This window comes from Solea senegalensis, linkage group LG7, assembly GCF_019176455.1.
Source record: "Solea senegalensis isolate Sse05_10M linkage group LG7, IFAPA_SoseM_1, whole genome shotgun sequence".
Taxonomy (NCBI): Eukaryota; Metazoa; Chordata; class Actinopteri; order Pleuronectiformes; family Soleidae; genus Solea; species Solea senegalensis.
In genome coordinates this window covers 8,118,162-8,141,561 of record NC_058027.1, presented here as the reverse complement: position 1 = coordinate 8,141,561, position 23,400 = coordinate 8,118,162, and the positions used below count along the sequence as shown (strand labels likewise).

The 23,400-nt window shown below is 37.6% G+C and overlaps 2 protein-coding genes and 1 long non-coding RNA gene across 5 annotated transcripts; 1 reads left to right on the top strand and 2 right to left on the bottom strand.

Annotated features, from left to right (window-relative positions):
* Positions 1-2,451: 2,451 nt before the first annotated feature.
* Positions 2,452-5,409, bottom strand: LOC122772591 (very-long-chain (3R)-3-hydroxyacyl-CoA dehydratase-like). 3 transcript variants are annotated; one of them, XR_006360788.1, is made up of 5 exons: positions 5,240-5,409; positions 3,902-3,947; positions 3,709-3,782; positions 3,242-3,556; positions 2,452-2,707 (listed from the first exon to the last, which is right to left on the bottom strand). XR_006360788.1 is itself a non-coding variant. In XM_044030770.1 (4 exons), exons 1-4 carry the CDS (start codon positions 5,318-5,320, stop codon positions 2,666-2,668), a joined length of 243 nt encoding a protein of 80 aa, XP_043886705.1. In that variant the 5' UTR covers positions 5,321-5,409; the 3' UTR covers positions 2,452-2,665. The 3 variants fall into 3 exon arrangements, 1 of the variants encoding a protein (XP_043886705.1); XM_044030770.1 differs by lacking the exon at positions 3,242-3,556; XR_006360789.1 differs by lacking the exon at positions 2,452-2,707 and having other exon boundaries at positions 3,522-3,550.
* Positions 5,410-7,064: 1,655 nt separating this feature from the next.
* On the bottom strand, positions 7,065-8,491 carry LOC122772711. Its single transcript, XR_006360807.1, has 3 exons — positions 7,630-8,491; positions 7,490-7,541; positions 7,065-7,410 (listed from the first exon to the last, which is right to left on the bottom strand). It is a non-coding gene; the product is annotated as an uncharacterized LOC122772711 (long non-coding RNA).
* A 3,159-nt stretch (positions 8,492-11,650) lies between these two features.
* Positions 11,651-20,394, top strand: slc22a18 (solute carrier family 22 member 18). Its single transcript, XM_044031232.1, has 10 exons — positions 11,651-12,141; positions 13,720-13,817; positions 13,921-14,066; positions 14,200-14,332; positions 14,676-14,788; positions 17,824-17,934; positions 18,695-18,795; positions 18,905-19,006; positions 19,364-19,484; positions 19,848-20,394. The coding sequence occupies exons 1-10, from the start codon at positions 11,887-11,889 to the stop codon at positions 20,030-20,032; spliced, it is 1,365 nt and encodes a 454-aa protein (XP_043887167.1). The 5' UTR covers positions 11,651-11,886; the 3' UTR covers positions 20,033-20,394.
* Positions 20,395-23,400: the final 3,006 nt, after the last annotated feature.

Below are 23,400 nucleotides of genomic sequence, written 5' to 3'. Positions count from 1 at the left end.
TTGTTAGTGATGGATTTCAGCTCAAGAATTGAGGTGATCAAGATGAATCTTTTACCCAGGTTGTTGTACCTTTTTTTTTTTATCTCTCCCAGTTAAAGTACCAGATTCACAATTCTCAGCATGGGACAAGCGAATATCCAGGTTCATCTGGACGGGTGCCAGGCCTAGGATACGATTCAAGACCCTTCAACTAGACAAAGAAAATGGAGGATTGGCATTGCCAAGTCTCAGAGATTATTACTATGCTGCACAGTTAAGATATGTTGTCTATTGGTGCTCTCCGTGTTATCAAGCCAGATGGAAGGACATTGAGATGAACCTGGGTCGGGCCCCCCCACAGTCAACAGTTGAACATTCAACCTTAAGATCCATATGATCTTAAGGTTGAAAACTCAATTATGAGAGGAATGTTCGAAATATGGCATGACGTTAAAAAATACAGGTTAACAGGTGACTGTAAACTGTTGATCTGGCCTTCTCACACCAGGTTCAGACCAGGTGTAACAGACATAACCTTTAAAAAGTGGAGAGACAAACTTAAGAATGAGTTTGATTTGGACAACAGAGATTTTTATAGATTTTTAGACACTTTTATGAGACAGAAATTAAGAAAGACCTCTCATTGGAAGGGAACGATGTGATTCCTCAATCACATCTGCATAGTAGCAGACCTGCACTGTTGACAGGTAAGCAAACTCCATCAAAAATAGTCTCTAAACTGTATAGAGGTTTAATGAAGCAACAAGGAAGGAATACAATGTATATAAAAATAAAAAAATATGGAAAAATAAATTTCCATTGAGTTGTCTGAGAGTGATTGGCAGTCCATTTAAAGACCCAACACACATCCACAAATTCTAAGAGATGGAGGGAGTTTGGTTGTAAAAACTTAACACGTTTTTTTATTACACCACAAATGTCCTGTATGAAAATACGAACATTTTGGGACGGGGTTCTGAGGATCGTGGTGGAAATTTTTGGATATAATATTCCTGATGACCCCAGGTATATATACCTGGGACTGATACCAGATGGGGTAATAGCTAAAGACGATGTGTATCTGTTCAAGATCCTATCCCTTGCGGCTAAGAAAGCCATTACAAGAAGTTGGCTGAAAACTGAACCACCTGGACTGAGCCACTGGCTAGATATTGTTGAAGAAATTTGATCAATGGAACAAATGACCGATAGCCTACGGATTAAATCAGAGTTATGTATTGCGAGATGGACAAAATGGCAATTGTTCAATACAACCGTTTGATGTGACCTGAGACCAGTGACCCTTTGTATTGTTAATGTAACTGTTTGATGTGACTTGTGAATAGAAACAATGGGTCTGCGACTCAGGGCAAGGTGATAACAAACCCACAGAGGTGGGGGTCTGCACCTTATGGCAGGGTGATAGCTGGCCCATTGAGACAGATAAATACCATGCGTTTCCTCCAAGACGGGGAGTCTTCACTTTGTAACTGGCCTGTGTGTTGCTTTGTGAATGCTCCTCTTGTACAAGATTAAACCCTTGTTTGGACACTGAGCTGACTCCGATCTCCTTCCTATGGATCTCAACAATTCTTTTAACACCCATAAACCCTCTAATGTGGCTAAATTACAACAATTCTGCAAAGACGAGTGGGCCAACATTCCTCCACAGCGTTGTAAAAGACTCATTGCAAGTTATCGCAAACGCTTGACTGCAGTTGTTGCTGCAAAGGGCGGCCCAACCAGTTATTAGGTTTAGGGGGCAAACACTTTTTCACACAGGGCCATGTAGGTTTAGATTGTTTTCCCTCCCTTAATAATAAAAACCTTAATTTAAAAACCGCATTGCGTTTACTTGTGTTGTCTTTGACTGATATTTAAATTTGTTTGATGATCTGAAACATTAAAGTGTGACAAACATGCCAAAAAATAATCAGGAAGGGGGCAAACACTTTTTCACGCCACTGTATTTCAGACTGTATACCATTATGTACCAAACTGATTTTCCATGTGCCACTTGCAGCAGCAGTCATTTCTCAAAGTGGATTCTATGGAACCCCAGGTGTCTTTTGAGAGGTTACAGCAATCCTAGCAAGAGGGATAATTTATTTTGAACTATAACTACATTTATATTACATAAATTTTGCATACTTTTGTTTTCCTTTACCACTTACTGTTCAATACTAGACTATAGTCATAGAAATAAAGATAAAAAGTTAATTGAAAATGTTAAGTTAAGAAAAAGATAATATCCATAACAATGGGAAATTTATTTTTCAATACTCCAAAATCTCATGAATATTGGTAAAACAATTTTTAATAGCACAAAGTAAAAACATGTACAAAAAAAGTTTACTGTATTTGTTGTATTAGATTACCATGTTTGCTTGTAAAGTATAAATACATAAAACATGAGTTAACAAATACTGGTACAATATATAATATTATAATAATAATAATAATAATGAATTATATACATTTACTTGTTGTAAGAGTTTAACTTTTTTTCTTCACTAGTCAGTACAGACTGAAGTGTGCACACAGAGTAGGTGTCCCTTGGATCAGGATATTTATGCCTTATTTTCCAAACACAGAAGCTTGAAATGACCACCCATGTGACCATGCTGTCATTAAACAGTGTTTTTCTGGTGCTGCTTAAATCCAGGCTCCGGAATGTGGTCGTTGTCTATGCCGCTGAAGAGCTTGTGCTGAGAGGTGAGGAGTAATCCTGTGATAAATCCATGAGAAAGAAAGCATGTTGTGAAAGGTTTTAACCAGTGTTACACTGTGAGTTATTCATTTTGAATAACCTGCAAATTAGAATTGAACACAAGCTCATTTACAAACGCTACACTTAACTGATATTATCTGTGGCCAATATCATAAAACCATGATAAATCATGCAGCACGTGCTGTACAGTGTACATGATTTTCACGTCAGAACACACTCAGCCCTCGTCACTTATTTTATTATTTTACAACAGCATAGACTTGCAGCCGTAGCTTCTATGAGCTCACCTCTACACCTGACTCTGCAGTGAAATGGAGTATTTTCAGTGATTCCACGACTCTCAGCTCACTGATATTATTATACTTCTGTGTCACCTCTACAGCTAAAGCTACAGGTCTGCTAAACGATGCACTAGTGGGAAACTTCCACACAGAAATATAAACCTGACTTGCTCTAACTTTATTTTATATGACAAAATTACAACTGTGTGAGATAAGCACTATTCCTGGAAAACATGAAAAATTACTGTACCTTGTCGGACGACATTGTTGTTTTCTGCAACGCTGTGCTGATCGAGGAGCAGTGGAGGAGGAGGCTTGGCACGGCGTCAGAGTGGTATTTACGACAGTGCTGTTACACTCGGTGGGGCGCTTGAGAATCGAAAAATCTAAAATAATGCCCTGTATTACTTTAAACCTGACACAAATTAGATCGAGCATGCCATTGTGTTGTTTGTTATTTTCTGGCAACAGTACCGCAGTTTATAAGTCGTCTCCTTCTACTTCCAGGTTGAAGACCGGAGGAGGAAATTTTGGTGCATGTGCAAAGTCCGACTCCAGTCTAGTGCTTACATGAAACAGTAATCAAATTATAAATCGCATTATCCAGGTATGTAATCCATTTAAACACACTGACTGATGTGAAAATAAATTAAATGTAAATTATACTACAATAAATAATTAGCTGGCTTTAATAATTGATGAATAAAAGATCAATACCTCAGGTCTGACAGGCTCCAGGAAAGCCAAACTGAACTCATAGTCATTATCTCCTTTAGCTCCATGGCCTTGTGCTAGGGAAACAAAAATTGGAATGCATTACAATATGTAACTTTTCTAAAAATAATGTGAACATGGAATATGTGGAATAACTCTGAAACATACATGTAACTATGGCAATCAAAGTACCAACCTCTGAACTGAAGTATGTTGTTTTCTTGCAGGCTGATGTCAAGGTTCTGAAAAACACAAAGATCGGTGTTAATTCAACTCAATATTATTTGACTGCATTTTTGTAATTTCTCTATATTAAAATAGGTGTAGAAGAGTATTTGTAAAGGGGCTCAGAATAACGACAGTGCATGTGTGTTTTTTGTAATAAAGAAATATGTGACTGAAAACAGCAAGACTCACAGTGTTTTTAATGTACTTTTTAAAAGTATCAAATCAATCTTGAGGATGAATTGTGCTGCTAATGGATTGTGAAGAATACGACTCAGAGGAAATTACTTTATTTAATCATAAATCTACTGTCATTGATATAAATGGGCCCAATATGTGTAACATGACAGGTGTTCTGTCAGTTGGTTTCCGTCTTTCACTTATCTTCTAAGAGCCTAAACAAAATCCACAACTACCATTAAAGTTGTGAATATTTTATGAGTCATTTGTCCAACAGATGCAAGATGAGGGTGGAGAAGGCTCAGGCTACACATGGTGAGGAGAACCTGTATTTCATGTTTCTGATGCAAACACTCAGCTGACAGAAGCAGAATAAAGAATTTAGTGCCTGGCTAAATGTTGAGGTGAAGACAAAAACCCAGCAAAACCGGAAGAATTTAACCTTCTACCCTTACTAATGTATTAATAAAATGTATTACCTGATACGATGATAAGATGACTTATATGTATAACTGCAGACCTGATGGCTTGGAAGGGTTTTAATAATGAGTTTCAGTGCTATGAAATAGGGCTAAGCGATATGCTTATGCTACATCTAATTGCAATGTGATTTGTGATACAGCTTTTAGGTCAGGATTCCGTTCAATATTTACTGTATTATAGATTTAACACAAGATTCAGCATTACCATGTGAGATAACATCAAAAAATTAAAAACACAGAACAATTAAAAATAGAATGAATGAATTGCAGTCTGCAATATGCTAATGTTTTATGGCTGAATAACAACACAAGACTGTCAAATAAATGTTAATCAATATAACAGAGATTATGAACAACATGCTGTATGCTTCCATAAGTTATTTATGCTGAATTGCACTGATGGCTAATGTATATTGACTTCATTTCTGCCTTCAGCATTTGAGGTTAATATAGCCACATTTGAACTGTTCATACTCCATCCATTTAGCTAACTGTTGTACTACAACACAGTGGAAGGAACATTAGCAAAGGTGACACTCGCTGCACTAAGAAATCAAACATAATGTAAAACTTGTCTACATTTAGTTTAAACAACAGCAGAGAGACCACGGGACATCACAGTGAAATGATGGGACTATACTTCCTACCTTTGCATCGCTCAGTTCCACCCGCAGATAAATCTCTCCGTGACGCTGAGCCCAGTAAACACGAGGAGTCAAAATCTGCATCGTCACCACGTCTATTTTTTAACGGTGTCTTCAAAACAAAAAAATCGGACGGAACAAAGTCGGTCAATCTACCTCAAAACCAGCACCCAGCCCCCATCACACACACACACACACACACCGGACAATACGGATGATGATGGCGCACACTTCCGGGTCGAGGTGGCTCAAATACTTAAAAATAAGAGTCCCAAATCACAGCTTCAAAATAAAAGTATATTATTAATGTTTTATTTATTTTCAATTTGAATGTCAGCTGAGATTGGCACACCCACACACACACACACACACACACACACAAACACAAATGTAACACAGCTGCAGCAGCGAAGGAGAGAGACCGCATGGGAGAAAATAGCTGCCCGAGTCAACGCGTAAGTTTGAATGTACTATTCCATTGACGTAACATTTAACCGTAAGATCGTACCATTGCCTATAGTTATGAATATAAGTAGGAATTAAATCTGAGTTTTTCATTTAGGTGCAATCCAACAGGAGAAAAGAGGACTTGGAAGCAGCTCAAAATGAAACATAAAAACATCATTCAAAAAGGTAAGGCATATTTTGCTAGGCTATGATTGCACCTCACTTTGATTTTTATTTTTAATTGACTTAGGATATTAAACGTAACGTAAATTTTAATTCAGATTGCAAACATTGAGTTCTGCTCAGCCAACAGAAAGAAGGCAGAGGCCCGAAAAACGGGTGGAGGGCCACCTCTACCACCTCTGACAGAGGCTGAGGAGCTGGCTTCAGCCAAAACAGGGGTCGCCCTGTGGCTGAAGGCATCCCCGGAGGAAGCTCATCTGAGCCTGTCACCCCCCAGGACACAAGTGCCTACATCAGATGCAAGTATACACTTATGTCTTTTTTTTAAATAAAAAGCGCCTACTTTTTAACAAATATATATCCACCCACCCAACAGTTGTGGATGGTGTCATCTGCCTGGTTCAGCCTCCCACTGAAACAATTGTTAACCCTGCAGCTGTAAGTATTCCATACTCAGATCTTGCCTCAGATGGTAGTTCAAAGTATTCTGAAACAGTATCTTTTCCTGCATCACAGGAGGAGGAGGAGGAGGAGGAGGATGATGATGATGAGGAAACGCTGTCTGCTGCCACAGGGAGAGATCCGGAGGGGCCTACTGAAGTGTGTCTTAATATTATGTATAGCTACTGGCACTGCTCTACCCATTCATATTCATTTCCATTCTTGAGTGGAATTTGGAGTTTGGGTTAGGGTAAGGGTTAGGGTTAGTACACTGAAGTGATGAGCATAGATAATGGACAAACTAGCACATTCTTGTCCTTCAACAGAACATGGCTGGGCATCACCAAGAGGAGGGTCCTTCAACTTCTAGAGCACAGCTTGACACAGTGAGATTTTCGGTCAATACCATGTTAAATCTATATGTAGAACTGCAGGAATTAAATGTCGTCCATATGTTTCCCAGTTGCCGGTAAAAGAGTTGTACAGGGTGCACCTAATGAAAACCATACAAAAAACTGAGAAAGAAATGGTGTACCTGGACCGGCAAATAAGAAAAACAGACTTGGAAATTCTATTACTTGAACGCCAGTTGAGGTGGGTGCATTGTCATGGTGAAACAAGTGAATATGTGAAATATGTTAATAGTTGGAACTATATTACAAATCCTGACTGTTGCTTTTGTACTTTTAGGGAATAAAGAAGAACCAAATCACATGTGAAATTGTCTTTTATTTTTAATCAAAAGTGATTTCGGGCGATGAGGTCCCTTACAGCCCTTCCATCCTGAACATCTGCAGGGATGGGATGGTCATCCTCAGCATCATTGATTTGTACGGCAGGGTGTTGCTCTCCTCTAATAATTGCAATATTATGGAGAACAACACATGCCACAATGATGTCACATGCCCTCTCTGGGGTGACCCTGAGCTTACGCAGGCACTGGAACCGGGATTTGAGTATGCCTATGGTCATCTCAACCCGGGCTCTAGTCCTGCAGTGGGCCACATTAAAACGTTGTTGGGGCCCTGGCTCAGGGTAAGGGGTCAACAGAGAGGGCTGGCATGGATAGCCTCGATCCCCCAGCAGGTAGCCATCAAACTCTCCTGTAATTATAGAGGACACATTTGAGTGCATTTAGAAAGGGAGACAAAGAACATTTGTACAAAGCTTTAGCTTCCTTACCACGTGCAAATCTGTTGCTCAGACTACACACTGAGGTTGCATCACATATGATCTTTACAGTGCAGAGAATGACATGAGTTAGTTGTATTGTTATGTATACATTTTCATGTACACATTTTTTAAGATGGTAGGTCACATACCTGGACATTGATGCTGTGAAAGGATTTTCGATTCACATAGTCCCCTTCATTTTGTGTAGGCGCAGTAATAGGGATTTGTGTATGTGCATCCTATCACATTTGGAAGGCCTGCAAAATGACAGCTAATTAAGCTACTGACCCCACTCTGAGGCCGCCGCAGAATGTAGGCCTATATCATAATTTCTAATAACAGAATATATGATTTCTACATCAGTCACAACCCGCAATCCTGTGGAATTCCTCTTTGATGCTGCGAACAGGTTTGTGTCCGGGGAACACCACCATCACTGGTAACAGGCGTTTCAGTGCGAGGGTTACCTTCCTCACAGCTCTACACACTGTTGCCTTTCCATAATGCTCTGCATCCCCGGTGTTATACAGAAAACTGCCGTTTGCAAAAAAACGTAGTGCTACGCATAAAATTTGCTCTGATGTGAGTGCTCGTCCGCGGTGTGTGAGGTTGGTGATATGTGGCCGGAGAAGGTTATTGAGTGATACCGTTGGATGAAAAGCGGTAGCGTTCGAAAAGAAAATCCTCGGGAAATGATCAAACGTCTAATCTGGGTCGGAAGATTCTCTCACGACGTAATGCATTTCGAATCATTACGGCTTCGATGTCGATTGGATTTCGAATGAATGGGCAATCCATGTCTAACTGCTTTCTTCGTGTGGGAGGAGACAGGTAGAAACTCTGGGTTTCTTATAGTAAACCTGCCAGCGAGCAGGTTATGTTCACAGAGTAAGTTACCGCAGTAACAGACCCACAGTTTAAGTTACCTCTCTTTCTGGAACGGATAACTCAGAGTTTCCCTCATCTCAGGGTTAACAAACTCAGAGTTCTCACATAACCCGCTTTCTGGAATACCCCCCTGGTGACCTTCACTGAACATACAACTTCAAAATAAAAGCACAGAATAATAATACATGAGAACACACAACCTAACAGTACTGTATATTTCTATAAAAATAAATTAATAAATTAAGTTTAATATTTAATAATATAATATACATATATACGCATTTATTAAAAGTAGTTATTATGTTCATTTATCAGCAGTCTGTGATGAGGCTTAATCTAGTGACTGCGATGTCTCAGCCAGCGGATCATTTCATCAGGACAGGCCGAGGTAACGCTGCTCGGCCCCACGCAGCGAGCGTCCGCTGAGGCGGAGTTTATCACCTCCGATACCGTCGCTGCCAAACTATAAATACGTCATATCTTAATACACAAACCACATTCTGATTGACTAATTTCACGCCTCAAATGATCTCAAAACTGCGTTCGGGGACATCGCGCGCACACAATACTGTAACGTCGGCGCACACACAGTAGGCAGCAGACGTTTCTCTTTAAACAAGAAGACTATTTATTCAGTCATCAACACGGGTTGACGTTTCGGCCGCAACCCACGCCGCTCAGAACATGAACACACTTCCAGAAGTCTCCGATAACAACACAGACTCTGCGCATGCGCAAACATGGAATCACTCGTAAAAACCTTAAAGAAACAGTAACAGTGCACTTTTGTCAACACACACATTGAAAATGAATCGTGCAACTAACACATGCCTTTCAGAATTGTTACAATACTTTCTGGTGCGCACCAGAAACATTTAATTTTGTTTTTTTTCGATGTCCCTTTAGGGGCTCCGTACATTTCTAATATTGCCTTGTTGAGACATTTGTTCTAAATAGTTAAGAATATTTATTTAGTCTAGTTATATGGTAAGATGTAACACTCATACCCTCCACCTCTGAGTTGAATAGAAAAGATTGAGTATCATGTCCTGTAAACTGTTGAGTTACATTTCTGACCTCTGAATACTTCAACCTAGGCATTAGGACTAATCTTCCATGTAGAAATAGGTAACTGAATGGTTTTTATAATATAAACCATCCCTGAACTAGACCGATGTCAGATTTCTTGACAGTAGAATTTAATTCTTAAAGGGTTTACATTTTCAATGATTGGTTAACTTCAATTCCGAACGACATTATTATTATTATTATTTATCATAATTTATTATAATTAGACAGAGCTGCCAAACTGACCTACAGGGGATCAGTAACTGTGTTTGAAGAAAATAGTCATTTGCTGTTGCATAAATAGAATAAAGGTCAGAGATGAATAACCTTACTGCATAACAAGACAACAACTCAAAGCTCTGCTACACAATGGAAAGGGATTTTTCACCCCTTTCAGCACTGTCAGAGCTACTATGAAGTACATATAGTACATTTTCTCACGTGTACTGCTCTTTACATAGATTGTATGTCTGCTTTTTAAAGCAAACAATGCAAATGGAGAATAAAGGAAATGTGTTTTTGACAGTTGACCAAGCAAATTTACATATTCATGATATTTTATAAAGAGCGGTGGCTGCCCTTCAAGGTTTTTGCCATGCTTTCTCATATATGGCCATATATTTCTCAACATCACAAATATTTGTTTTATATTTGTTTTTTATCATCACCACAAAATATTACATTTTGTGGTGATGATTATCTATTACAAACTGTCCAGGGTGTACCCCGCCTATTCATAAATAATAGAACTATTGTCATCTGATGTCAGTATCCAACCAATATTTGTTTTACCTCACAAATTCTGTCAAAAGAGTGCACCATGGGACTGCATTATGGTATGTGACTTGCATTTAACCTTTTGATATATTGTTTTACTACAGTGTAACTGTCTCTGTTAATCCTTAACATAGACAAGATTAAGTCTGTTTTGTCCAACTTTGACATGGAATAAAAAGCTTATTTTCCATAAGGAGTCCAAGATTCATATATCGCTGAACTTAGTACTTCCTAGACTACTTGCATGCAGAATATGACATACTTTTACTGTGTACTTTCTTAAGTTATCCTCTGTCAAAACCCTTAACAAGGGTGGACAAGATGTATGAATCTTGGACTACTTATGGAAAATAAGCTTTTTATTCCATGTCAAAATTTGGACAAAACAGACTTAATATTGTCTATGTTAAGGATTTTTAACAGAGGATTACACAAAAAGTACTTCATAGTATGCATGCAGGTAGTCTGGGAAGTACTTAGTTCACTACTTTAGTTTTCTCTTTGTTTCTTCTGAATCCTCTGTTTCGGTGTTTAAGCAAAGTTTAAATAATAATGATAACTTAATAACACTGTAACGCCGTGTTGTTGTCACGCCATGTTGTTGCTCTCCAGGGCTGCAGCTGGATGCTACTTAGTCCAGGGGCCGGTTTCAGAAAGCGGGTTCAACAAACTGAGTTAAAACCTTAACTGTAGGTTGACCAACTCTGAGCTGTCAAACTGAGTTTTCAGAACAGCTGATCAGCATTAGTTTAATCAACTCTGAGTATGTTCACTCTGAGTTAAGCGTGTGTGTTGGGAATGAAAAAAGCCATCATCAATGGAGCTCTGATACTACGATTCACCATGGCAACAGGTAAACAAAGAGCACAGCCTCCATTTTAATCTAGTTTAATCCATCAGAAATATTAACACATGCCAATGACCATGACATTTATGTTCAAAAACAGGAGTGAAGAGACGAGTGAATAAATGAACTCTATTTTACATTAAAACATCCTGCTCAACGCTATTTCAGGAGGAGGAGACACAGACAAACTCAGGGTTCGTTGAAGAAAACCTGCCAGCGAGAAGGTTAGGTTCACGGAGTATGTTGCCGGGGTAGATGACTTAGCGCTTTGTGAAACCGAAAAAACAGAGTTTCCCTCATCTCAGTGTTAACTAACCCAGAGTTGTCACTAAACCTGCTTTCTGAAACGGGCCCATATGAATCTTGAGCTACGCACACAGTCACTTCCAGCTCTGTCTTGTGGACTTCAGTGCTGTTTCATTACGATTACCGTAAATATTAGTAGATTCCGCACTAGAAAAAACGTGCGGCTGATTTGACCAGGCAAACGCTAACCACGGCTTGCTTGAACGCAGTCTTTTCCCCCAACACACTGGAGTCGATATAGAAGTCACAACAACATCGAATTACGACATTCTGCGGTACACTTGAACGCATCACTGTAGAAAACGTCTACACGTCCGATGGGTCTGTCTTTACGTATTGTTTTTCTGGGCTGAGGAACTTTTCCAAACAGGAACTGGACAGACATGTCCGGCGGTAAACAGTGCTTATGCCAGTTTTCCATTCGCGGGTTGTAACTTATATTGATCTACTTATCTACTAGTTAGGTAACGCCTCCTCCTCTTCTCCGTCGCCCCTTCTGCTACAAAGTTCAACCGACTTTATGTTTCATGGTTTATGTGAAGGTTCAAGGTGTGATCGGACTGTGTGCAGCCGCCAGGTAACACCAGTTAGACTGGTTTCCCTCTGTTACTACCAACTCCGTGCAGTAGCTCCAGGTGAGTTTTCTTCAAACATCAATATGACTGGAAAACGTGACGTTTTGGACGAACCAAAGAGGAGGACAATTATTCACGCCGTCTACCTCATCACTGCTTTGGATATAACATGGATGTTTTTACAGTTTTCTATCACACCTGTAAGTATACTGTCATATGTAAGGAAGAGCAGCACATTTATGTGACTGTTAATGTGAACGTGAAAACGCCTATGGTAGCGCAGTTAAAATAAATGCAAATTTATTACACGGCCGGTCGTAACATTTTTGGTGCCCTTGGGAAGATTGGGTATTGGTGCCCCAAATGTTCACCACAATTTCTCTGAGACCCATATACATATCAATAATATATGTATTATTTTAAACTGAATGTAATGTATAGACGAATCCGGTGAGCGGTTTGTGTGATGAGTAGCAAATTATGATTTTAAAAGTAACCAAGCCGATAACAATGTAATGTAAAATTACAGACTTAAGAAAAAACAAAAGTATGAGTACTCCACAATGAATTACAGTAATGTGAGTAGTTGTAGTTATTTACCTCCATTAACTCAGCTACTTTATGTTTACATTGTGGTTATTACGTTGCCCTAGTTAGAGCAACTTACGTCATATTTCACAATAACACCACATTGAGTTATTTTACTCTGTGCGACCATGGCAGCCTTGATAGAGACGTCTAACATGAGCTAGCTAAGCTTAGTTAGCTGACATTAGTTTTTTAACTGTGTTATCCTAGGCAGCTGCATGCTATTCATTGTGAGATTGACGAGTGTTACCCAAAAGTTATCGTGCTGTTGCTATTGGGAACAAAGTCCCCTCTGTTAATATTTTTGATCCACTTCTGGCGAACATCGTGGTCCTCTGCACGTCAAGGGAATTGATTTAGACCGTACGGCTTGATTTAAAGGTTTGTGTAGTTCGCATTCAGTTCTTATCCAAATTTGAAGCTTCCCACTGTTGTTGGAGCAGCCGATAATTGTGCAGGTTCTTCCCGACCTCCTAGACATTGTTGTCAAAATTAATGCTGCATAAAAGTACAAAAAGTAGAAATGTACACTTCTTATAACAGCTCCCACTAAAGTGTGTGTATACTGGAGGGAGACACCACCACACCAATGCCGGCTTGTTTACGTCCGGTACTACGGATTCGTCAGTAAAAAGACATTCCTCTATGTCTGGCTATTTGTTCTCCTTTTCCTTCCTTCACACATGAAGGCTTGTCAAATGTAAATACAGATGTTATTTGCCTCCAGTTGATATCTATGTGCATCACTCATGTTACATAAGCTGAGAAATTGGCTACTTGTACCATATGTAAACATAAATTTAGTTTTAATTTTAAGTATTATTTTTGTTGTATCATCTGGCACAATTATACAATTAAAAATATTCATAATACACATGCTTTCATGATTAGCTTATCACTTTGTTTTATTGACTTCTTGCTGTTGGAAATATCAGCTTCAGAAAAGATCAATAACTCAGACTTTGGACTCCTGTTTTTACATAAGTATGTACATTTTTGAGTGCTAGCAAGGTTAATACTGTGTAGTACTTGACTTAACTGTTGTTTATCGATGGATTTTATCCAAAGTTCTGTGAGTTGTGAGTTTTCTGCAGATTTTTTATGTGTTATAGAACCTGCATTACTGATGACTTTACAATCAGTACATGATGTGCATTTTAATGTCACTATGTTCTGTTACATCTGAATAGTTTTTGGCAAAGAAACTTGGCTTTGACACTTTGTGGTTCGGTTATTTGCAAACAACGGTGGGCATCATTCAGCTGTTTGGTGGGCCTCTGTTCGGAAGGTAAGTGTAAGAAAATGCTGACAACACAAAATAAATACTTTGATAGAACTGCATGGAGACTGATCTTAACTTAAAACTGAAACTTGTGGGTGTACTTTGGCAGGTATGCAGATCTCTTCGGGGCACGAGTAGCCTTGTCTCTAGCTTGTAGTGCAACTGTTGTTTTCTTTCTGCTGCTGGCAATAGCAGAAAACCCTCTAATGCTGTTCATACACAAAATCCCTACAGTCTTCATGCATGTACTACCTGGTGAGCACCACTCATTTACAATCCTCCTCACTTATTTTAATATTTTAAAATGTCAAACCTGTATTATAATTAGTCTTAGTATATGTATACTTCCTTTTTCATAATATATGTATATCTCGTCTTCCATGTGCAGCATCTCAGATGGTGGTGGCTGACCTCACTGAACCTGAAAAACGGGCAGACGCTTTATCTAAACTGGGTCTGTGTTTCGGCATTGGTATAATAGCTGGTTCAACATTGGGTGGACATCTTACCAAACAATACGGGTGAGTGTCCCTGTATATGTCCAATGTCTGTGTTGGAAGAATAATGCTTGATTGAGTTATACAGTGGAGGTGGGTGTGGTTCTATCAGGTGCTGAGGTTTGGCTTTCCAATCAATCTCTACTGGGTGTGAAACTAGACAAATATTTACATGGTTGACTGATACTTCAATGACTTGACAGTTTTTTCCCAGGTCACCAAAAATGAAAATTATGATTTCACCAAATATGGAAATGCTGTGAAAAATGACCATCATAAACAACAAATGTTGGAATGTTTTTAAGATTTATATCTAGAATGTCTAAAGTTTTTATCTACCTAACACTGCTTATGTGATGTTTCCCAGGGAGTCATTTGCTGCATGTGTTGGTGCTGTGGGCAGTGTCTTCAGTTTACTGCTGGTCTTAAAGTTCATCCCAAAAACCACTAAATTTCAAGCTCCAACAACCCAAACAGAAAGTAAGACACAGTTCCTTCTGCTACAATTAATTTTACAACAAACAATGTAGGACATGAGATTTTACCAATAAAACATGTACATGTATGATGACAGCACAACTTTTTTAAAGTCTTTTAAAAGCTGTTCACCTCTGCATTCACTGATTTTGATACTTGTATGGTTGAACATATGTGACCCGCCACGGCAAAAGTAGCAACAAGTCGGCCCAACGCAAAACGAGTAAACAAAAAAAGGGTATTTTCGTTTTTTGAAAATTATGAGCATCCACAGGGGCAACCTGATCACCTCTGACAACGTCGCTGCCAAACTATAAATATGTCATATCACAAACCACATTTTTGAATTCTAAATTAAATTTGTCCTAGGAAGAATGCAATTGTGGATATCCACAATGTTAATTTTGACTAGGAAGAATTCAGTTGTGTATATCTCGAAGTGAAAGCCCAATACACATGAATGACAAAAGTGACGTCATTTGTCAAGTCAGTTTTATTTGTCAAATGTACCATATGCACGACATACAGCACAGATGAAATTGCAGTCCTCTCAGACCCACGGTGCAAAACAGGCATTTAAACATAAATAAACAATCAACAATCAACAAGACATGAAATAAACAATCAACAATCAATAAACAATCAACAACAATTTGTCATAGGAAGAATGTTCATTTTGACTTCAATTACAGATATCTGTAATACATATCCAGTCTAGCTATTAAATGTTAAAACGGCTTGCTATATGTCCTACTTTTTAAGGACTTAAAGATATCTGGAATTGAATTTTGAAATAAAGATTTAGATATCTTTAAATACAATTTCTACTAGTCAGAATGTTATTGCAGATATCTCTAAATACAATTTCTACTATTCAGAATGTTATTGCAGATATCTCTAAATACAATTTCTACTATTCAGAATGTTATTGCAGATATCTCTAAATACAATTTCTACTAGTCAGAATGTTATTGCAGATATCTCTAAATACAATTTCTACTATTCAGAATGTTATTGCAGATATCTCTAAATACAATTTCTACGAGTCAGAATGTTATTGCAGATATCTCTAAATGCTATGATGGATATCTAAAATGTAAATATGGATAGTCAATTAGCCCTTTTTATGTTAAAATGGCGTCCTCGTCAACAGATAGTCACAATACATTTGTGGATATCCATAATGACATATTTACTTGTCATAATACAAATTGTGGATATCCATAATGACATTTTTACTAGTCACAATGTATAGTCAAAATTACAATCTGGATATCTGTAATAATTTAAAATTTTGGATCTCTGAAATAAAAATGACCAGTAACAATTGGATTGAAGATATCTGAAATGGGAGTTTGTCCTAGTAATAATGTAATTGTGGATATCCACAGTGTTCATTTTGACTAGGAAGAATTCAATTATGGATATCTCAAAGTGAAAGCCCAATACACATGAATGGCAAAAGTGACGTCATTTGTCCTAGGGAGAATGTAATTGTGGATATCTGAAATGATAATTGTGGATAGTCAGTCAGTCATCATCTAACCGCTTTATCCTCCACCAGAGGGTCGCGGGGGGTGCTGTGCCAATCTCAGCTCGCCAGTTCGCCAGTCCATCGCAGGGCCACACACAACTAGAGACAAACAACCATTCACACTCACACTCACTCCTATGGTCAATTTAGAGTGTCCAGTTTACCTAATCCCCACATTGCATGCATTACATGCAAACTCCATGCAGAAAGGCCCTTGTCCCAACCGGGGCTCGAACCCGGGTCTTCTCGCTGCAAGGCGAGAGTGCTAACCACTACACCACCGTGTGGCCCATAATTGTGGATAGGAAGAATGTAATTGTGGATATCTTATATGTTCTTTATGACTAGAATTTCAATTACAGTTTAATTATCTGTAATACATATCCAGTCCAGCTGATAAATGTTAAAACGGCCACTTGTACTTTTTAAGGATTTAAAGATATCTTGATTTGAATTTTGACTAGGAGAAATAAAGATTAATATATCTCTAAATACAATTTATACCAGTCAGAATGTTATTACAGATATCTCTACCTGCCATTTCTTGTCAAAATTACATTTTGACTAGGAGAAATGCTATTATGGCTATCTAAAATGTAATTCCAGATAGGAGTGTGGTTTGATTAAATGTTAAAACGGCTTGCCATATATACAGGGATTAAAGAAAAATGTTTCATGCTGGACGCTGTCTTTTCATAATCCACTGTGCGTTTCAGAACGTTATGTGGCAACATTGTAAATATTACAACTAAAAGTAGCCTCCTGACTAAAATGGACTATGCAACGATGAAATGGACTATTTACTACAACTGCACTGCAAACTGTTATCTCAAAAAGAAAAGAAACAACAACAACAGATGATGGAAATATGACAACGCTAGTGTAAGGACAAGAAATACAGAATAAGCCACCCCCCCTCCTATATATTTTTCAAGTTATTTCATTTCAAATTTTAAGAGGTTATTATGTCCAGTTGTTTATGTATTGTATATTTATTGATCTGTGTAGCAGTGTAGCTCACAAAATAGTATCTGTGATCCAGTTTCTGTGATGAGAAATAGCACATACAGAAGTAAAGAAATCACACTTTCAGAAAATCTATATAACTCAAAATGTCCCTCAGTCTACTTGTTCCTGTTTTTTTCCATGGCGGGTCACATATATTTGTGATGTGCTTTGTTTGTTGTGCATTTTATGTCATGTGTTCATTCTATGTGTAAATGTTGCATGTTGCATTTTAGTTATGTTATTGTAGTTTGTGCTGCTAAATACTATTGCTAGTGTCTGGAACATAATAGAGGTGGTCTGTTCCAATGGTGGGCAAGTTGATCATGAATGGCCCTTATCTGACCTCTTCACCCTATTTTCCTGATTATTTTATATTAAAAACAAACAGACACATATTATGATTTTCCAAGATCTAACCACTTAGAGATGTAATCTGGCAGGTAGTGTTTGTTTCATTGTACATCAATCATATTTTTTCTCTTTGAATCTGTTGCAGGCGAGAACAAAAGCAAGTCTGTCTTCAATGTGGGAGAGATCAAGAAATTGATGGAGTATCCGGGTGTGACTCTAAAGTTTGTTGTGAAGATAGTTGCAGGTTTACCATCAGGTAAGGATCACTTTTTTGAGTAACTTTTTAAATTAAATTTTTAAAAACATTTAATTTTAAATTTATTTTTTTTCAATTTAATTTTTAAAAACAATGTACTATGGTGTTTTTAAAAGTCTGTGCAAAAATCGGTAAGCTTTTAGGCAGAGATCTTTGTCAGGTTGGCTAGATTGAGTGTGAGGATGTTTCTTTCACCTTAGATAAAAATGGTATCAGGTGAACATTGTTTTTCTAAAAACCTTTTTTAGATCCTACATTTTTCTATCAGTATTTACTGCAGTAAATGCAACAATTTCACCAAAGACATTCCACTTTGATAAGATTTATTTATTTATTTGTTTAACCTTTTTGTCGTTCATTATTTGAGTCCACTGTATACATTTGACCTGGAAATGTAAATTTACATGCTCAGTGATCTAATTGGGGGACCATAGGTGTGGATGTGGGAGTGAATGCTTGTTCTTATGTGTATGTTGACCCTGCAATGGACTGGTGACTTGTCCAGTCACCAGTAGATATCCAACTGGGATTGGCACTAGCCCCCACAACCCTCATTTGTAGGATAAGCAGTAGAGTGTGTGAGTGAAGTGATCTAAGTGGTCTAAGGAGTCTAAGAAATGCATATCTTAACCTAAGGTCAAATTGATCTGGACTGAACATGTGTGATGTGTAAAGTCAGTAAGAAAATGACATCAAAACTGTGGGTAAAAAAAAAAAGTCCTGTAAATCAAACAGAACATTTTCTCCTCTCTTTTCAAAGGGATTTTTCAAGTAATGTTTTCAGTTATTGCATTGGAGATCTTTGAACTGCAACCAGAGCAGAATGGATATCTTATGGCCTTCTTTGGCATTGTACAAATGGTAGGTGTCGCTTGAACTGAAACTCAATTTGATGGATAATCCAGTGTTTTATGTGATGCAGCTGATGATGGTGGTGTCAAACTGTAAAACTGATTAAATGTATTTTCAGGTTATTCAAGGAGGAGTGCTTGGGCGACTTACACAAAAATACTCTGAGAGCTCGCTGCTGCTTCTGTCCATTGGACTTTCTTCTTTGGTTGGACTGGGTCAGGTAGGCACATAAATATAAATGTATATATACATGTATATATATAAATGTATATATACATGTATATATATATATATATATATATATATATATATATATATATATATATATATATATATATATGTATATATATATATATATATATATATATATATATATATATATATATATATATATACATTTTCCCCAGAGAACCATACTTATTGATGATTTCAACAAACATTTTGTTTCTGAAAATTTGTTTCAAAAACGTCAAAAAGTAATTTTTAGTAAATTGTTGATGTATTAGGACTATAACCACTGAAATCAATCACCCAATAATATAAATTCATAGTTTTTGATATTTCTTTCTGTCTTCAGGCTTATATGCAGAGTGTGTTGCACTTATGCCTCACCATCATTCCGATGATGCTGTCCATCAGTTTGTTCAACGTCATCATAGACAGCATGCTCACCAAGAGTGTGCCATCCTCTGAAACAGGTAACATCATCACCTGCACAGCACAAAGTATAGAAGTGACACTAACAACATTGATTAAAATTGTAATTAATTGTTATTGTAATTTGGATTGACTTGGATTGAATTTGGTGAATGACTGTTGCTACGCTGATTACAGCTAAAGGACGAAAACAATACAAAACAATACAACAATACAATATTTTAAGCAAATACAATATTGAACTGAAATTACAGAAAACAAATAGAGACTAAGCGCATAACAGATTATAGAGACTAAGCGCATAACTGAACTAAGGCCAAAGTAGTTTGAATACAATTTCAAAATGGAAGTCAAGAAGTTGTTTAAATCCTGTAATATTAAACTGGCTCTGCTCTTATACACAGGCACAATGTTGGGGCTGTGTTCATCTGTTCAATCTCTGCTTCGCACAGTTGGCCCGACTGTTGGTGGCTTCCTGTATGTGAACTATGGTTATTCCTCAATAGGCATAATCCAATTTCTTGTGAATATTGCTGTTTTTGTTTATTTGTGGCATCGACAGCTCAAGACAGAAGAGCATAACCAATGACATATTTTAACGTTTTTATAAATGCTCAAAATCTCTGAAACCTAACAGAAATGATGAAAGACAATATCTGATTTTAGCAGCAATAATTTTTATATTGTTTATTTCTTATATGATGTGATTAGAGTAGATACCACTAGATGGCAGCAAGTCCTTCATTTTACCAGATAATGTTTTCAGTTCCTGGAGTTTACCATTCACTTTAAGAGATTTTATTATACATCATTACATTATAAACATTACATACATCATAAAATATTACCTAATATCAGAAACTTTGTAATGATGTTTATTGTCACATGTCATTGGTTCTTAATAAAATGATTGTATTTCTTTACATTAAAAGACACAAACACTTCTGTTTATCTGTTTATCTAATCTTTTTGATTAACTAATCTTTTAGTGTACAGTAATGGTCTAAATATAAAGCTTATATTGTCCAAATACAAAGAAAACATTAAAAATAGCATTAAATCCACTGTACTACTGTAATAACCATGTAGCCTAACATGTATTGAATAACTTTTTACATACAGTATATTCTCAAGTAACTTAATTTAAGTGACTGGATTGAACTGAAACTGAGACTATTTCATTCCTACAAATGTGGAAAACATACAGTACTTTGCAGAGCCAGTACAGTCAGTACCTCAAATGAAAAGTAACTCAATGAACGTTCAGAGCACAAGCTACGCTGCAACACTATCCTTCTGCTCCTCTACACTTCTACAAGTACTACTGTATGTCAAGAAAAAACGTAAGTTTAACAAAAATCAAAAACATTCATTTATCCCAAACATTGAATTGATTTACTTGATTCCATTTATCCTTTGCAGAGTTCTTGACTCTCAACTGCTGGACTAAATTACCTGCTGCAACAGTAAAGTCTTTTGTAATTTTACTTAAAGTAAGATATCTTTACTCTTATTTGCTCTTATCTGAGCAAATAATCTGAATATGGTATCTAAAATAATATGTTATGCAAATATTTAATCAAAATAGAAACAAAAGCCATACTGTGAGGAGGATAAGTTGACTCTTTAGTGTTAATCACAGTGTCAGTCTTCTGTCACATTATACAGTTTTCTGTTACCGCAGTTGCCAAAATGCAGCTTCTTGAAATTATGTCACAAAATCTGGAGCAGGTGTTTTCATTGTTTTTACAGAATACTTTGTTTTTGAAATATTATGCCTGACAATCCCAGATAAGTATGATCTTATTTTAACAGCAGGGGGTCAGTAGTGCAATTATCTAGCACGCTACACCTTCAACAGATGTCTGAGTGTTTTCCTGGGCAATTTGTAAGTTCAATGTAGACTCTCATGATATGACATTTTTAAGTAAAGGATTAAGCCACAATAAAGTTTTAGTTATTTTCAAAATTAATATTTTCTTTGACAAGCTTAGGAAATAAAGGCAGAGATATCTGAAATTGTCAGTCAGTCAGTCATCATCTAACCGCTTTATCCTCCACCAGAGGGTCGCGGGGGGTGCTGTGCCAATCTCAGCTATCGGACGATAGGCGGGGTACACCCTGGACAGTTCGCCAGTCCATCGCAGGGCCACACACAGCTAGAGACAAACAACCATTCACTCTCACTACGGTCAATTTAGAGTGTCCAATTCACCTAATCCCCACATTGCATGTTTTTGGACTGTGGGAGGAAGCCGGAGAACCCGGAGAGAACCCACGCACACACGGGGAGAACATGCAAACTCCATGCAGAAAGGCCCTTGTTCCAACCGGGGCTCGAACCCGGGGCTTCTCGCTGCAAGGCGAGAGTGCTAACCACTACACCACCGTGTTGCCCATCTGAAATTGTATTTAATTTAATAAAAACATTTTTTAATTCAGTAAACATTAACACTAAAACTGGACTCCCTGGCACTACGCATAGTGATACCCAAATCATGTCAGACAGTCAATCATTATGCAATGAATTAGGTAACACCCATTTATTTTGATTTAAGGGTAAAATAACATTCAATGTAAAAAATAATAACAATAATTTTATTCATGTGCACTTGTAGCATGAATGTATATTCAGTAGTACCTAATTGGTACTCTGTGAGTCAGTTTAGGTGGACTGCAACTTTAATTTGATCAGCTGTCTGGGTAGTAGTCGTCACATCACAACCTGATGCCACAGCTCACTCATTATTCACTGCAGTTGTGGTAATCAGTGTAGAAATCAAATGTTTTCTACACTTTACACTGAGCTGGTAAAAACTGAGGCACTTCCATGTCTACATCTTTTTCTCTGTCTGAGGGGTATCACTGTATCTGTGGACCTGGGGGGTAGGTCCTGACCACTTGAGGGGGTGCCTTGTTACATTTAGCCCTTTGAGTCAAGGGGAGTGGGGACAATGTTGTTGTTAACACTCCTGACGGGGACCTTTGGGTCCTTTGAAAGTTTAATGTGACTCTGTGAGCGACCTGCGCTCACTGAGGTCAGAGATGAATGTGGCCCGGCGAAGGTCCAATGTTGCCTTGTGTCTGCACATTGGAAACTGAATGCCAGTGTGCAGGGGGGAGCATCAGGTCCTGCCATTGTTATGTCTCCTGTGACATGGATAATGAGGCATCTGTCTCCACCTGCCTCATGGAGAGATGAGGCTCACTGTCTCACTTAAAAAGCACACAGGTTACCTATCTGATTTGTCCAAAGCAAGGTTAGGGGACATGATCTGAAACAGAGGAGACTTCACTCTAAATGTTTTATCCCACAGCTTCCTTAGTTCTTTTTGTGCTACACAACACAAACCTCATCACTAACACTTTGCTCTGTGTGTCTTGTTAGCTGCATCTAGAATTGTATTGTGTTACTTTTAAATATAAACAAATGTCCATTCAAACAACAGACAAAATAAATCACTCAAAGTCTGTCATTGACTCTCTGTGTTTCTCAACCTAGTGGTGTTGAGATCAAGTGGCACCTGGTTGTGATGTCACCTGTTATAATCTAAACTTTTGTTTTGAAGCCTTCTGAATTTTTGAAAATTTTTCGCCATCTTGAGTTTTTGCAACTGGACTTTTACAGGCGTCACCTTTAATCAAGCTACTATCAGATGATACTAGTTGTCCAACTAGTGATTGAGACCATTAACACCTCAGGAAAATGTTTTTCTGTCAAAAATCAAGTAAGAAGTAGACACATTTTCAAAATATCCACATCAAATCTTTTAAGAATCTGGCCATTTGTTTTCAAGAATCCCTCATTAGGGTCCAATGCTTTGAATTAATTCACAATTGGTTAATCATTTTTATTTAGTATAATAAAAGCAAAAATAATATACACATATGTATATATATATATATATATATATATATATATATTCAACAGGATCTTAGAGAGTGAGGGGATGCCTG

What these genes read in the sequence shown, in the direction of transcription:
- slc22a18 (XM_044031232.1), top strand. Translation starts at nt 11,887, where the DNA reads ATGTTTCATGGTTTATGTGAAGGTTCAAGGTGTGATCGGACTGTGTGC. An exon ending in TCCAACAACCCAAACAGAAA is followed by an intron (nt 14,789 to 17,823) that starts GTAAGACACAGT and finishes AATCTGTTGCAG; the next exon opens with GCGAGAACAAAAGCAAGTCT. An exon ending in CTTTGGTTGGACTGGGTCAG is followed by an intron (nt 19,007 to 19,363) that starts GTAGGCACATAA and finishes TTCTGTCTTCAG; the next exon opens with GCTTATATGCAGAGTGTGTT.
- LOC122772591 (XM_044030770.1), bottom strand. Translation starts at nt 5,320, where the DNA reads ATGCAGATTTTGACTCCTCGTGTTTACTGGGCTCAGCGTCACGGAGAG. An exon ending in CAACATACTTCAGTTCAGAG is followed by an intron (nt 3,783 to 3,901) that starts GTTGGTACTTTG and finishes TTGTTTCCCTAG; the next exon opens with CACAAGGCCATGGAGCTAAA. An exon ending in TGGAGCCTGTCAGACCTGAG is followed by an intron (nt 2,708 to 3,708) that starts GTATTGATCTTT and finishes GATTTATCACAG; the next exon opens with GATTACTCCTCACCTCTCAG.